Source organism: Clavelina lepadiformis, chromosome 2, assembly GCF_947623445.1.
Source record: "Clavelina lepadiformis chromosome 2, kaClaLepa1.1, whole genome shotgun sequence".
Lineage (NCBI taxonomy): Eukaryota > Metazoa > Chordata > Ascidiacea > Aplousobranchia > Clavelinidae > Clavelina > Clavelina lepadiformis.
The window spans coordinates 2,873,306-2,889,513 of record NC_135241.1 but is presented as its reverse complement, the minus strand read 5'-3'; the positions used below and the strand labels follow the sequence as shown (position 1 = coordinate 2,889,513).

The 16,208-nt window shown below is 37.5% G+C and overlaps 2 protein-coding genes across 2 annotated transcripts; one reads left to right on the top strand and one right to left on the bottom strand.

The window, feature by feature from the left end:
* Positions 1-40: 40 nt before the first annotated feature.
* LOC143446272 (leucine-rich repeat and guanylate kinase domain-containing protein-like) lies at positions 41-2,905 on the bottom strand. Its single transcript, XM_076945844.1, has one exon. It carries the CDS (start codon positions 2,851-2,853, stop codon positions 292-294), a length of 2,562 nt encoding a protein of 853 aa, XP_076801959.1. The 5' UTR covers positions 2,854-2,905; the 3' UTR covers positions 41-291.
* A 5,815-nt stretch (positions 2,906-8,720) lies between these two features.
* Positions 8,721-14,950, top strand: LOC143447059 (uncharacterized). The gene is made up of 12 exons (XM_076946984.1): positions 8,721-8,953; positions 9,476-9,666; positions 9,898-10,067; positions 10,306-10,433; positions 10,706-10,932; positions 11,537-11,651; positions 11,895-12,009; positions 13,498-13,590; positions 13,758-13,842; positions 13,964-14,021; positions 14,288-14,472; positions 14,643-14,950. The coding sequence occupies exons 1-12, from the start codon at positions 8,723-8,725 to the stop codon at positions 14,809-14,811; spliced, it is 1,767 nt and encodes a 588-aa protein (XP_076803099.1). The 5' UTR covers positions 8,721-8,722; the 3' UTR covers positions 14,812-14,950.
* The last annotated feature ends 1,258 nt before the right edge of the window (positions 14,951-16,208 follow it).

Below are 16,208 nucleotides of genomic sequence, written 5' to 3'. Positions count from 1 at the left end.
AATTGTCAAAAATTACCTTCCTAATTTCATTGCGATTAACCTTGTATGTATTTGGTGTGGTTAGTACAATGCTTCAAAACAAACTCATACTTTACACAAGAGACATAATTTACCAGAAATATTTCCCAACAATGTAAGTGCAAAGTGCAAGTGGCAATGAGAATACACCAATATATCGGACAACGCCTATAAAATTGCTTACCAAACATCCAAATTTCATTTAAAAACAGCAAAAAAGCAGAAAGCGCACCTATAAACAGCACATAAACTTTTCTACTAACAACTAAAGACCTATTCTACAGTCAATCGACCTCCGGTCGGTATTGATGGTACAACTGGTTTAGTGTTTGCTCCACCCCTGTCACCCTCATCTCTTCCGATTCCTAACCACTCGTCGAAGCCTTGAACCAGTCGTGGAGCTAGTGGAGTGATAGTTCGTGATGATCCTCTCAATGATTCAAGTGCATCGCTTAGAGCAGTTAAATCCAGAACCTGTTCGCTCAGGCCTGAAGGTTCAATCGCTTCTTTGCATTTTCCTTCTTTGCCGGATTCTTGATCAGAAAATCCACGAGCGGAGGACAAACCAGATAAACCTGAACTTGCTACTTGTGACCGGTTGGAACTGTCTGGAGTAGATGAGTTGGATTTTGTATTAGATTTTCCATTTATGTGTTGAGCCATGCCTACCTCAAAGTTCTCATTAGTCATGCCAGGATATAAAGCTGCCAAGAGTGCAGGGTCTTGGTACATAGATGCAGCCTGAGCCATTGGACTTCCTTCCAACATCCCTGGGGCTGTCATAGGAACCATGGGTCTCCTAAAAAGATCGTCATAGACGCTGGGAGAAAAACCTTCCACAGCTTCAATGGCTGCATGTTGCCTTCGACGGATTGAAGCCTCTTCCACTGGAGTCTTTCTGGATTCCAGCTTTGCTTTGTTGTTGGCAGAATTCAGATCATTTGTTGTCGCAGATTCGCCTTGAAATGACGGACGTGACCATGTCCTTCGATGTGCTGACATAGTTGTGTGGTGTGTGCTGCTTTCGTCTTTATTTTCTGTTGTAGAAAGCCTTGGTTGTACACTCTCACCCTCAACATTGGTGAGGTCAGTTGTTCCAAGATAATCCATGACGAGTTGTCGTAGACGATCATAAGCTTCTCCGAGTTTATCGCTGTTAATCACCATGTCAAAAAAACCTGGGTGCTCTTGGTTGACTTCTTGGTACATTGCTTTCCTTTGCTGGGTAACGTAGTTAACTTGTGCCTCAGTGTACACACCTCTTTCTACCATTCTCTCCCTGTGTGCTTCAGAAGAAACTGGTAAAAGAAGGACAAATCTTGGTTCAAAGTAAGTGTTCTTTAGTGTGCGGATGCCATTGATTTCCATGTGTACTACACAGGCCAGTCCTTCTTTAGCGACACTTTCAACAGCGTCAAGTGTCAAACCATACAGACAGCCATCGTGCTTAAAGGTTTGAACAAAGCAACCCTGTCGAACCAATATCTGAAAATGGTCTGGAGTGACAAAGTGGTAATCCTTGCCGTCTTGTTCTCCTGGATATGGCACCCTGGTTGTGTGGGAAATTCCAAATCCAAAATAATCGGGAAATTCCTGAGCAAGTCGGCGTGCGAGCTCACGCTTCCCACATGCTTGTGGCCCTGTAAGTACTAGCATAGGGTAGGGCATTTCAATACTGGGAAGGGTGCTCTCATATATTTTACTCGGTTGCAGAAATCGATAAACTGTGTGTGTGATGTGATCAAGAGCGGCTTGTACTTCGGCTGGGGGGTCAAACAAATTTACAGCTGCCACCTTCTCCTCGACAGTAACTACCTGATGGTCAAGCTCGGACAATTGTTGCATGGCAAATATAACGCTTTTTCTGTACTCTTCTTCGTTTACAATAGGATTTTTAAGAAAGTTGAGTATGCGTAAAGTTGTAGTTGAATCAATGTGTTGTATTTCGGACAAACTAGATACCTGGTTTCCTTCCAGGTTCAAGGAGTAGAGTCTGCTGCTGCTGGTGAGACCAATCAAGCCAAAAATAGAGTTTCCAGACAAATCAAGCTCTTGCAATTCTAACACGGTGTCAAGGTTTTCAATTTGTGTAAGCTGGTTGTAGCTGAGATTAAGATGCCTTATCTTCAACTTATCCAATCCACCAATTTCTTCTATGTTGTTGTGAGACAACGTCAAGTGTAATAAAGACCTGCAATCCTTAAGGCCACTGATGGCTACTATGTTGTTATGGTCTAAGTTGAGCTTAACAAGATGATCATACGCTGACAAATCAGTCATAGATTCTATTAAGTTATGAGAAAAGTTGGCTTCTTGCAGGCCGAAAGGTGGCTGAAAGTCAAGCAGAGATGTAAGTTCGTTATGAGATACATCAAGCTCTATCAAATACCTCATGCAATTGAGGGCCGATAGCTCTGACAGGCTGTTATAAGAAAGATTGAGCTTTTGCAGATAAATATATTTCTGCAAAAGAGATATATCTTGCAAGCCGAAACCAGGCAGTGACAAATTGAGGAAAACCTGTTTTGTGCCGCAAGCAGAACATCCAACATTAGACAAACTATCAACAACAATCTCTTGCGTCAGAACGGCAACTTTTATCATCCCTTCTTCTTCATCTTCAAGTAGTATGGATGAAGCATCATCAGGAATAAATAGAGAGTCACCTTTGTTTTTGTAGCCAGTTATCTGATTCGTGTTCAATATGTTTGAGTCGCTCAGGGTCATCATTTGTCCGTCGATTTTTATTTCACTCGGTTCTTCTTGAACTTCGGCCAGATTTTCTTCTGGCTGAGGAGGTGGAGTTGGTGTCTTTTTGCCTTTTTTACCTTTCATGTTGAAAGAATCAGTTCTACTTTTGCGCAACAGCTTTTTTTTAAGTTAAAAGTGCACTAAAACAGATTACATCAGCAAATTAAAATAATGATAACAAAACTTTTTAAATAGCTTACAAATCATATGTATTTTTAAGTCAATAATAATTATCCAATTAGCTAAAGATCAATATTAAACCAGTGATATTAATTACTAATAGACAAACCCCAAAAAATAGTTTAAATATTAATTAGATTCTAGAATCCTTTTGTTTCAATTAATTCAAGATCATCTCTTTGATAACAGGAACTGTGTATTTGACCCAATTTAGATTGATTGCTGATTTAACACACTGAGCTCTGCAAACTGAGAAAAATTCTGACAAAACAGCATACTTTTATGAAGTTTGATGTTTGAAGTGACTCTTTTATCAAAAGATTACATTATTTACTACCAGACTGCAGTTTTTATCGTGGTATGATATGATAATCTTTATCCTGAGTCCTGACCAAGGAAAGTCTATGCACAACTTAAAGTTGGTGATGATTCCTTATCACTGAAGCCTCAGTTACTGAGCTAGCCTTTGTGCAAGTTCCGATTGTCACATATTATTTATTTTTATTTTTGTATAGCATTGCACCACTTTAGAACTGTCCACCAGGTCCATTAAACAGGAACAAGTGTCGCTAATGTCTTGCACAAGGGCATTGAGGCATTACAACGGCATGGCGCCACTGGGTAGCCAGAACTTGGTTTGAACCACTCGGTTACCAAGCCGATTAACAGTTAGATTGAGGTTTGAGTCTACACTGGAAAAATTTGCAATGTGTGGCTGATAAATCAGCCGCTTATCTTAAACCTATCCACAGAAATAATCGCACAATTTGGATAAAAATCGATGTAATCAAACCTGGGCGAACACTTTGGAAAACGGAAAAACCTTATCCATTAGTTTATGTTACAAAAGTGGGCTGCATCTGCACATTTTATAGCTGCTATCCGGACATTGCAACCGACTGTCAGACTGTCTTGCTGGGTGTCATTTTATTGATAAGCTAGTGATAGAATATGTAACACATTCACATAAACACATTCAGATTCTACGGAACTAAAAGTTCAGGACGCTTAGCAATTTATTTTGTATCTTCAGTTGAAGTCAAAACATAAACGAAAAGACGCGAAAACTCTCCAAGCGCCCCAACCTAACCTAATCATGACCAAAAACTCCCGCAACTTCAAGCTTGTCATGATTACCATGGTAACATTACGCTTGATGGCGCCATTGTTAGCTTTTTCTAATTTACTATGAACAATGGGTGAAAGCGATCAAGATATGGCATAGGGATACTATGAAAATGTTTGTACTTTACAAAATATATATGTACATGCATGGACATAATATTTTGTTCTGTTTCTCTTCGCTTGCGCAGAAAGAAAGAAAATTTCTCATTTTTTATAGGTTGAAGTGGGACGTCATGAAGGCTTACTTAATCCCCAATGTAAGCTATTAAAGTAATGACTTTATAATGGTTGCAATGTTTTCAGTTTACTTTCAATTTTTTATATTTGATGATAAACCCTCAGAAAAAAACTTGCAAATCCAGTTATACTTGCACCACCAACCGGTAAAAGGTGACCAAGAACTAGCCAGGTTACCACTTCCCAGAGGTGGTACAATTACATCACTGATCTGACTTGGTCACTCACGAGTCACGACTAGGTCTCCCATTAACTAATCTGGCAGAATTGGCAAAAGAAGTAGAACTGTTTAGGAAGCTCCTAGAGCCCAACGACCATTTTGAGAAGATAAAGTGAGTTCCGGAGAGAGTGTTGCTGCCCAAACACATTGACAAACATAAATTGACAAATTTTAAATTTTGCTATATAGCTGAGGAAAATCATGCAATCGGTCATTCCCATTATCAATGTGTTTTAGCATAGAACCTGTCACAAAAATTTGACCAAATATGGGTGGTCGGACGATTCAACCCACAGACGGTTCAACCCCGGACAATTCAACCCCAGATGGTGTAATCCATGGACGGTTCAACCCACGAATTGACTGACGAACAGAGTATTCTTGTGGCAGTGTGGATTTGTAGCCAGTGGTATAAGTGTATTATATTGCTATATTGTGGCCGAGGTCTTTAGACAACTTTCCTGTGAAAGGCCCCCATAAGGAAAATTTCTCTTCAAGAACAGTCTCTTGGTTAACGATTATTTAATGGCCTTCCTGATCCTGTTATGCTCGGATCAATTTAGTTTTAAAGGTTTATTTTTGTAGTAATCGTTGTTTTGAATATGAATGTTTCGTAATAAAGCGAATGCAGATCATATTGACCAGATATTGTTACGCTTAAGTATTTCGTGAAAATATGATGGTGGCAGAACCGTGTTAACCCAAAATATAAAACAAAATAAAATACAATTCGATTAATAAAATACGATGAGCTTAACTATCGTAATTGCAATAGCAGTCGTCTAGCTTGCAGTGTTTTTGTGATCCTTAGGTTATAAACAGCTTTCATTTTGCGTTTACAGCTACAAATATTATCTGCTAGTTTTTATAGTTACTTTCTGGCAATTTTTTCCAACTTTAAAGCCCTTTCTTTAAAACGTTTTGCCGAAGTTACATAGTTGATTATAGTAAAGCATAACTTAGCTTGTACAAACTAACCACAACGAAATAAGCAGAATTATAGCCCACAGAATCCCTCTCTCTGCTATAGGAAAGATTATTCCATTATTTTCAAAATAATAAATTGACTGGAGACAGGCGACTTGTAATATTCTCAAAATGTTCGATCTCCTGCTTCGAACATTTTTGCGGGCAATCTTCATTCTCATCAACAAACTAAGGTTTGACTTTTAATCGACGTGTAGACTTTATTTACTTTTTGCTAAGCAGGCCTACTCATTACAGCACGATTCATAAACTTGTTTTTATTTCAACACAAGATGTGTATTGGTATAGTGGTAAAAGCTGTGGCATCCGTGCCTGATAACGAACTGCGTAGACGTTTTTGTAAATAGGTTGAATCGTCCGTGGGTTGAATGGTCCGGGGTTGAATCGTCCGTGGGTTGAATCGTCCTAGATTGAATAGTCCGTGGGTTGAATCGACCTAGAAACCCAAATATGTGCTAATATCAGCCGCAATGTTTAAATAACAGATTAAGGGTCGTTTTTTCATACAAAAAAGCCTGCATGTGTGCATTGTAAAACAAATAATATAGATGGTGGGTGACAAATGCTCTACTAACATCACCTCCCGTTGGTGCTTCCGTCCCTAGTGTTTAAGAAGGCAATATATCGTTTTTGAAAGTGAGAATGATCGTACAATATATGTGGTCAGTAAAATCGGTGCAAACTAATCCTCCTTACTCAAGCAAATGATGAACTTTCGGCAACTTATGCTATTTTTCTCGTCAATTGCCAAAGCCTACACAGCGTCCATTACATATGTAACCTATTCGAAATATTACATATCTTGGCCTCAGCAGCTAATAGTCATTGGGCATCCTAATAAACAACAAACAGAGCCAAATAAACAAAAGACTTTTAAATAAATAACTTCAATTAAAAGACCTCTGGCAACCCTGGGAGAGCGTCAACGACGTACAACAATAACCTAGGCATGTTTTGTTGTTTGCACAGTGTAAAATGTTGTTGTCTCTTTCTAGCAAACAATAACGTACAGTCGCCAGCCACCTCCAGTTTGCAGTAAACAGCCCCATAAACTCATTGAAACCTCGCAATGTTATGACGTCAACGGGGTACAAATCCTTTCCCGGCTTCAAGAGTAGGGCGAAGAGCAAAATTAACGATTGTAACAAAACTGCAAAGCAGGTTGTCAGTAAAGGCACCAGAATAACTTCACGAGTAGAAATAGTTGAAAAGTTGGGTCCTGATCATCAAAGTTTTCATGACAGCTGGCATTAAAATGCTCGGACGCTTGGGTAATCTGGGAACCATGATAAAACATTCACCGGTGTCAATGAGACATGTTCCGTGTATGAGAAAAATTGACTAATATAGAATCGACGTAGATGTTCCAAATTTTTGACAATTTGCTTAATAAAGCTTAAAAACAGTTCGATTACTTAAACAGCATGATATGCGGAATGTGCTGAGAATTCTATCTATACTCAGCCTTAAGGTTTCAAAACGTCTACTTTGTAGGGCTGGGTTGAGATAAACACTTAAAAAAACCGCTAAGTAGATGAATCAAGCAATACATGTCTTTTAATTTACGATCGAACTCACTTAAAAAACTCGTCAACAGTTCGTGAAACTGAAGGTGGGAATTCGTCATCGTTAAAGGATAAAAACGTGCATTAAAAAGTTTCTTCGGAGCCCTTGTGAATTTTGTCATCGTTCAACTAAATTCGTTTGCACCCTTGTTTACTCCGGGCAAGGACTTAGAAAGCACGAGGGCTTTTGTAGATGGTAGGCTTATTTACGAAAGTTGTGCTCTAAAATTATCGGCAACATTGCTGGGCAACCTTTTTACGCACGATGACGTACCCGAGCAAAGTAAAATGACATTAGCGTTCTGGGAAAAGGCCTAGAGAAGCGTTGTTCGAGCAATTAATTACATATTCGATTCTGACGAATCACAGGAAGGACTAAAATTTCCTACGTGAAGGTCACCAGTTTAATCAGGATCTTTAACATCAAATGCGTGAATGACACATATTAAAAAAATCTAGGTTTCAGAAAAGGAAGTTTAAGAAAGGAATCCAAAAAAACGTATAAGTGAAGAAAAAAGGTTTTAACACTTTGACAGGAAATTTAGCGCATTTCGGAAAAAACTGTCCCATGACAACACGGCAGACGTGATTTTAATTTAACGTATGACATAGGCTTTAGGCCAGTTCTATGCAGAAGTCGCAGCAAAAGCATCATAGCTTAGAAGTTACAGTAAAATCGTATAGGATAAGAATTTTCCAAGTAACTTTGAATGGTTTTTCAATGCATTAGGCCTAATAACTTATAAGCTGTTTTAAACTTGTTTGTTGGGATAAAATGGTCTGACCTCTTAACTTTTTGCGTTGCTGTATAAGCTGTGAAAGGAACGAGTAATGTAATGTTTGTTGTCGGTCAATGCTAAACTTTACTTACACGAAAAGCAAAGTATACGCGGTGTCGGATCAAACAAGTAGATTGAACTCAGTACGACTGCGCATGTCTTACCAATGCAAGACAAATGGGGTTAATGCAGGCTAAACTATTGCTGATTGCAGAAAAACAATAAAAATGTAACTGCACGATATTTAGACCTGAAATTGGTTTGAATCACTGCAGCATGAAATGCACAATTTAAAAGTATGGTATTTGCTTTGAAGATTGCGTTTGCTAAAAAACTTATAGCGCCATGAGTGAAAAGATCAATTTTGGTTACGATAAATAGAACCAAAATCGTCAAATGTGTTTGCTAAAAAGTAAACAAAAAGTAAAGTATTGGCAAAACATATGGTTTCTGCGGTTTACGTAACTTATAGCGGGTATATGGCTTAACGTTACCAGTCCAAAGAAAGTTTGTACATAGTTGAATCACAATCAGGCTAAACATTTGACTTGTTGCAATTAACGTCGTCTGATCGTGTACAAAGCACGGCACGCGGGACCTAATCAATATTCCTCCGCGTACGTGAAGCTAACGATGTAGATACCACCGGGAAAGACACATAATTAATTGATGAGCTTGTGTGTTTTCGGGATGTAGAATTATGCATATGTTTATAGAAAAACTGTAAACACTCCAAGGACGTTGTTACATCGGCGCAATCGTCTGCTCTTTACTTACTTACGTTACTTTAAAAATCCCCCCCCCCCCCCCCCATACATTGTTTATTTTATTTTTTGTCTTTAAAGCATTAAATTTTTAAAATGTTTCAGATTACACGACAGTGTAGTTTATCGAATAATAGCCTACTCTTCCTAAAATTGTTTAGATATGACGAAATCATTCATTTCGTTCCAGAGCATAGTGACAACAATTCTATCATGGACGTAAATACAGTTATTTATATTGGCCTGGAAATTGCAGTTGCCGTCCTAGTCATTGCTGGAAACGCAGCGGTGTGTTACGTTGTTCTAAACAGTCCACTTCGAAAAAAGGTTTGTTTCTTGTAACATTGGTCATGCAAGCTACATAGGCCCTATTGCTAAACACAAGGCGAGAGCTATCATTATATTGGCAGTAACTTTTTGATTTAAAAATAATTTGATGCGCAAAATTTATATCCTGATTTAAGCTTGCTTCTTTCCTACAATAGCAATAAACATATGTTGTTTCATTGTTTTCTCTATAGTCTATATCAAATGTCTACCCAAAGTTAGTTGTATTTACTGGCAATATACAGTATTATGCGATAACGAGCTTACGCGGCGAAAAGGAAACGCGAACACACTCATGTTTCATGTTCTCCAATACAGCGGAAATAGCAAGAAGGAGAATAATTGGTTTCTTTATTGCACGTTTTTAGCTTATACTTCGCATTGTTTCCTTGAATCCAAATGGCAAATGCATAACAGGTGCTCACAAACTTACGGCGAAAACGTTGGACGTAGCTATACACCAAACCCAACCAGTGCCTATATGGTCATTGTCAGATCAACTTCGTCATTATTGTTCATTAGGTTATGTACATGTTCGTAACGTCGTTGGCGCTGGCAGATCTCTGCGTTGGGATCATAGCAATTCCATTTGCAATACTCACCAAACTTGGTCATCCCCACAACGAGCCTTATGCCTGTGTTGCCGTTCTATCCCTCATTATGGTTCCCACACAAACGTCAATCTTCAATCTCATGGCTATATCAGTAGAAAGGTACACTTCATACTTGCAAAAATTATTTATTATATGTAAAAAAATTTGACATTTTGTATTTGTCAACCGCTTGGGTAACCGACTAGTAGTGTATTTTCGGACTAAATGTCTCTGTTTGAGTTTTCCATAATGACGTTATCAAGCATGCTTTAGGATGGTTGTAGGCCTATGGCTACGTTGATTACTAAATATTGCTGTTATACTGCTGTGAGCTTTAAGTTGATCCTGCAGATATTTGGCCATTCGCTTTCCACGCATGCATTATACGAAAGTTACCAGAAGAAAAGCATTCGTTACAATCATTGTTATATGGATCACTTCGTGTTTTATTGGGCTGCTGCCTCTGTTGGGTTGGAACAATATGTCACACTTCTCAAATTTCCCGGCACACTCCATTAACGGTTAGTTAATGCACTGAAGGATTATGTACAGTAGTATTGGTAATATTTATTATGTCTATCACATGCGCTGAGGCATATTAACAGTTTTTACAGCTTCACCTGGAATGTGGTTTTGTATTCGAAATCAAACTTAACTAGCAATGTTTAACTTAACTAATAATAACTTAACTAATAATAACTTAACTAATAATTGCGAATAGCTTACTAAAACTTAACAACAGCTTCTATCATGATTCAGACAAATATCAACTTTCATCGCATGAAGTGAACCAAAGTCGCGTATTTGGAACAACTGTGGCGGTAGCAGTTACGGAAGTTTCTTCAATCATCCAAAACATCAGCTTTGTACAGTGCGAGTTCACAAAGGTAAAGAGAACACGGACTCAGTCAACTTAGCAATATGGCCTTCGTGATGAGAATGTGTTCACTACAAGCGATTATGGTATAAAGTGACTTCACACTGAAATAATAAAACGTCAATTATCATTGCAAAACTGGTAAACAAAATACCGTCGACGCTTTTTACGTGTAATGCAATGTGTTTTTATTGTAGACAAACTAAACCTAAGCATCTGATTTAGGCTAATTTTTTCTGATAAAGTTACCCTACTGGAAATAAACTTACAACCCACTTTCAGGTCATGGACCCGAACTACATGTTGTTTAATTTCACGGTTTGTGTTCTTCCACCTCTTTTGACGTCAGCAATTCTTTATTTTGTCGTATTCCTACAATTGTTGAGATCGAAAAACATCAGCGACACGCCTCTCAGCAAGGCGCCTTCTCCCGCATGTGGAACTCCAAACATGATTCATAAAATTCCCCCAGCATCCAAAAATTCTCCATTACCGCTCCGTTATGTTCAGTAAGTATTCTTACATCAGATTTTTAAATAAAGTGACGTGGAATGTTTATGACAGAGGAAGTGGGTACTATGACGTCGGCTACAAGTGAAGTCAAGTACGTGTGTCTTTATTTTTGTGAGTCGCTTTCCACGCACTGAAACATCTTGGGAAATTCCGCGAGAAAGAGCTCTGCGAATAGCGCACAATCTCATACCCTTAATTAATTGAGAACCTATTTAAAATCATTCTTTTAGACAAGCCACACGATATAGAAAGAAAATAAGAAATATAAATTTAACACGAAACAGCGACTCTGGGCCGTAGTAGCCTACACAACATGGTCGTTGGTGGAACTAAATTTGTAAATCAAACAGGACAGGATGTTGAAGGGAAGAAATCAATTTTAACCGGTTTGTCGCTTGCACAACACGTTTTTAACATGACACCCTTTCAAGTAGACATCCCTGAAACAGATCAATAAATCTCTATCCACCGCGTCTTATTACAAACTTGCTCACTTTAAATGTATCACAATTAAAATCGATTCACCTTTCGTCAAGGAAAACCGTTAAATAACTTGTAATACAATTTGTAGATTATAAAATTCTATTCAATATGCATCAGAAAATCGGCAGTTCGCGGAAATACGTTGCAGGAGACTCATATAGAAGATACCCGGAATATGCTGAAAAACAACAACCTTATCGCCAAATCAGAAGTACCTTTAACGAACATAATGGTGAGTGTTAAGATGGTTTGCTGGGGTGCATGGACTATTGACAAAATGAAAGTACGCTACTGTTTGTTGCGAAGTTATGTATGTACAAGGCATACTATATGTATAGAAAGTATATATGAATATGTTATGTGTGTACAAGGCGTACTATATCTATAGAAAAGTTTCCTTGCATGCCAATTAACACATTTCCAACTCATAATTTGACCGATGATGAAAATGTCATTGACTCTCAACTTCCTGCAGAGGTCCTCTCCAACCGGTGACGTTACGAACATAATGAAAACGAGGACAGCGGAAAAGTGGGAAACGAGTGTTCGCGGGAAATGTGAAGACAAGTCAACGATGGTGTTTTGCAACGGTAAAATAAAATGAACCGGATATCGGTGACTTGATTGTCAAAACAGCGCGCACATGAACTTCGCTCCCATCTATTGGCTATGACGTCACTTATAAATCAATTCTCTATCTACAGCAACTTTGGAATACTTGACGCATGAAATTTTACATAAAATATTGAAGTACGTTAAAAAGTAAAATATCTTTGGTCTAAGCTGCTGGCGGTTTTTCCCAATCATCAAATGACAGAGTATGACATAAATAAACTATATATGTGTGTGACAATAGTTGCATTGCTATCGTGCTTACTATGCTTTATCGAGTAATAACTCTCTATCTCTCCTGGGGAATTAAGTAATTGATTTTCTCTGAATGGATCACAGTAACACATTGGATGTGCTTAACTAAAACGCTATCTTACCTAAAGTTTTCGTCAAACCAAACAACCAATTGCATTGAAGTTTCAAAAAAGCTGGTTGCAATAATGTGCACTGCATTTGTAAACTTTGCATTTTAAAGCCACAATAATTGAGTTATAATTAGCGATTCAATATAGGTACGGGAAGAGTCAAATCCGAATAATCGTATTCGACCGAGCGTTGGCATATTTCTAATACTCCGATTCAGTTGAGTATTGCCTAATATTCCGCATCATGTGTGGTTGTGTTATATTTAGCACATTCGCACCTACGGCCTTCGATTGTATGAACATTATTTGCCAGGTCAAAATGTCTATTCAACCAAAGCAATTTCCGATTACTTATTGCATTGTTTTGCTACAGCGGCACAACAAGTTTTTGTTTTTCGGTGTCAAAACGGTACATAGGATATTTTGAAAATGCGATACAATCACAAATAAATTAATTTTAATAAAAATAAACTAAATAAAAACAATAAATAAATATAAAAATTCTTATATAATTACTTAATTACATTAACCTTTCATAGGTTATTGTCTGGTTTCGTTACAGCTGCTAGACGTTACTACAATTTGTGTTCATACCATTTTTTCCACTTTAGAAACACCCTGTAAAAAAATTTTGTTATCGTCTATCAATCATGCAATGTAATTCCAATGTTATTGACCGCGGTAATAAAACGTCATGGCCCAGTACCGACGTCGCAGCAAGGCGCACGTGTGCCTGTAATTAGGCCAGGGCGGGCCAATTACTTTATAAAAAAATAAAAATAAACAATACCAAAACAAAACGTCACAATGACAGCAATAAATTGCTTTCCCAAGTGCGGCTTTTCAATATTACACGATGCTTGTTACCGACACTCAATATTAAGTTATTCGTCAAATTTCGTCATTGACAAAATGTAATCCCGTGATATAAATGTTACATATAATTAGTGACATAATTAGTAGTGCAAGTGATATAGTTAATGACATTGTATCGTAATACCCGAGTACTCGGAACTCGGCCGAGCAACAAATGAAATTACTCGGATTCGACATTTCGAGTCCCTATAAAACTTACTGATGACTATATCTTTCTTTAATTAGAGTCGATATTAAATCCAACAACGGAGCCGAAAAACGCAGAAGAAAACGCAGCACAGAGCTCAAAAAACAAAGCATCAACTGCATTGAAAAATGGTTTGTAATCTTTATCATTAACCACGTCAGAAATCAATAATGTTCAGAAATTAAATGTAACCTTGCAAACGAAGTTATAACTATACTACGCTAGCATAAGTCTTTATCAAAGTACTTATGAAAGGTAGGCTACGTCATCATAATATTATTCGAAATATCTCGAACAGAGGGCGTGGACGATCAAGAGCTTAGTGACCGACTCAATAAACTTAGCTCAATTAAATCAATGCTTGAAGTGGATAATTCCTTGCGGTAAGCCACCCGCTATGAATTTTATTTCGACCTTTTCACTTATCGTTGGTGACGATAATGGCCTAAAAACTTGGTGACAATAAAAGAAGTAATCGCGATTTGTTATTTCTTTCTTTCACAGCGTATCATTCGACGACGGTCAGCGAAAAACACTTCTAGACACGTCAGTGTCACTTACGGTAACAATTTTGATATATTTTGTTCTAAACAGCCATAAAAACGTCACCTCTACAATCAAAGCCACAATTAATAACGGTAAAGGTTTATCAGAATAAAACTTTATAGTATAAACTCAATGATACAGCTATTGCTTCCCAAGAGTACGTCCTAATAGTGATAAAGACAACCTGCTCTTTACTGCCATCAAAGCTTGAACGTTTAAAGTAATATGCCCGTTAGATGACAACAGAGACAGATTTTGTATGATTTTGATTTATCTATGTAGTCTACTCCAGTTCTCATGCGTTCGCGAACTGGTACTGACTTGAGCATTCGGACCAAAAAACGTCACCTTGCTTTACGTCAAGCAAAGAGGAAACGAGACATTCATGCAGCGACGGTTCTGGCCCTGATCGTCCTGTCGTTTGCGATATGTTGGATGCCTATTCATATCATTAATTCAATTGCACGGTAAGCCATGTTGTCTACATTAAGCACAAAATACTGCTGTGATATAACCAACTATGCTGTCATAAAGTTTATAGAGTAGGTGCTTTCACTAAAACTGCTGGTCAATGACGGCATTGTAAGTTATTTCTATGTTTTGAAAACTTCCTTTGAACATGTTGGATTACTGGTAGGTTCGACCACGACGAAACCATCTCCTTGCCAGCGTGGCTCTACAATCTCGCCATTGTGTTCTCTCACCTAAATAGTGTTATAAACTTTTTCTTATTCTCATGGAGATTAAAATTGTTTCGCTTTCACTTGAAACGAATCCTACTGAAGCTACCTTCTTGTAACTGTTAGCAACAATAGTAGTAGAAAATATTCATACTTTGTTATTTAAGACTGTTACATTTTTTCGAATTAATGTGCGTGTAATAATATTTGAACAGTGTTCATTTTGCGCATCACCGTGTGTTTATAAATTTTTTCTATGAGCGTTCTTATATTCTTATTGCAGAAGCACCAACCGTACAGTATAGGCGCGAATTCAATTCGTGAAATTTGTTTCCATAGAAGCAAGCAGACATGCAATCAATTGTTTTGCGATTCGAACTTAGTTAACAAAATTGTCCACCAGATTCAACGAAAAATTAACAAGCCAAAAATCAAGACCGTCTATTAAACCATGACAGCAGTGAGGAACACGGTTTCAAACTCGTCGATTACAACCCATTTTAAGAAATAAACGTGTTTGACTAAGTATTACGAAAAAGTAAGCAAGTTTAGATTAGAGGGGCAAAACTGACTTCAGTATATAATGAGTGTGAACGGTCGGCTTCTTTTCCAAAGCTATAGTTATTAAATAAAAACCTATCATTTAAACTAACTGGTAAGTCCAACAATCTTTTTGGACGTTGTTGTGTTAACGCCCAACTAATATGCCGCTTTCTAAAGAACAATTAGCACAAACAAAGGTGTAGAAATATGACACCGAGTTGACGTGCAAAGCGTGTTGCTTGTATACAGAATCTGAAAACTTGAAAACATCATAATTCTCCAAAATGGACGATAAAATAAAATGATTTTAAGATTTTATCAGAATAATTTTTATGATGGTGGGTAAATGTGATTTACTTGTAACGGTTTCAATTCAAAAACTTATAATCTCAGTGGAAAAATAAAGGCATGAAATGTCCACGTTAACAAGTAACAGTAAATTAAGTTAGTTCACGACAAACATTTAAATTTATATCATACCCAAATGTGTCTCAAAATTTATTTTCGGCAAAATAAGCAGGTTAATGTGTATAACCACAATGGATAGTGAAATAGTGACTCGCGATTAATTTTGCAACTTACATAGAGAGAAGGAAAGGAATGTGGACTGTTTAGTTTATCTTGAGACGGTCACAAATTTTTCCTACCTGAATAGGGCTTCCAGTTTGCAATTATCTAAAATCTTAATATTTATCGAGTATAAGGGTATCTATTTCTAAGGCTGTATGCCAAAATCGACAATTAACATGTAGAGGTTTTATTAACCATATTAAAATTTTATTATTCTCGGTTTCTCACTCAGCGCAAACCGCTTTAATCAAGTACCTGACATAACTCAATTATGAAATACCTTGTTTCATCAAAATCAGCTCCGGTAGAGTAAATTAAACTAAGTAGCAGGAAATTGTGGAAGAAACCGCCTAAGCTTAAGTATTCTGTAATGACGAGATGTCAGAGACATTAGATTAGATGGTTGGGTA

Coding starts and splice junctions, on each gene's coding strand:
- LOC143446272 (XM_076945844.1), bottom strand. CDS start 2,853: ATGAAAGGTAAAAAAGGCAAAAAGACACCAACTCCACCTCCTCAGCCA.
- LOC143447059 (XM_076946984.1), top strand. CDS start 8,723: ATGTTTCAGATTACACGACAGTGTAGTTTATCGAATAATAGCCTACTC. Junction 10,933..11,536: donor TTACCGCTCCGTTATGTTCA/GTAAGTATTCTT, acceptor AATATGCATCAG/AAAATCGGCAGTTCGCGGAA. Junction 12,010..13,497: donor AACGATGGTGTTTTGCAACG/GTAAAATAAAAT, acceptor TTCTTTAATTAG/AGTCGATATTAAATCCAACA.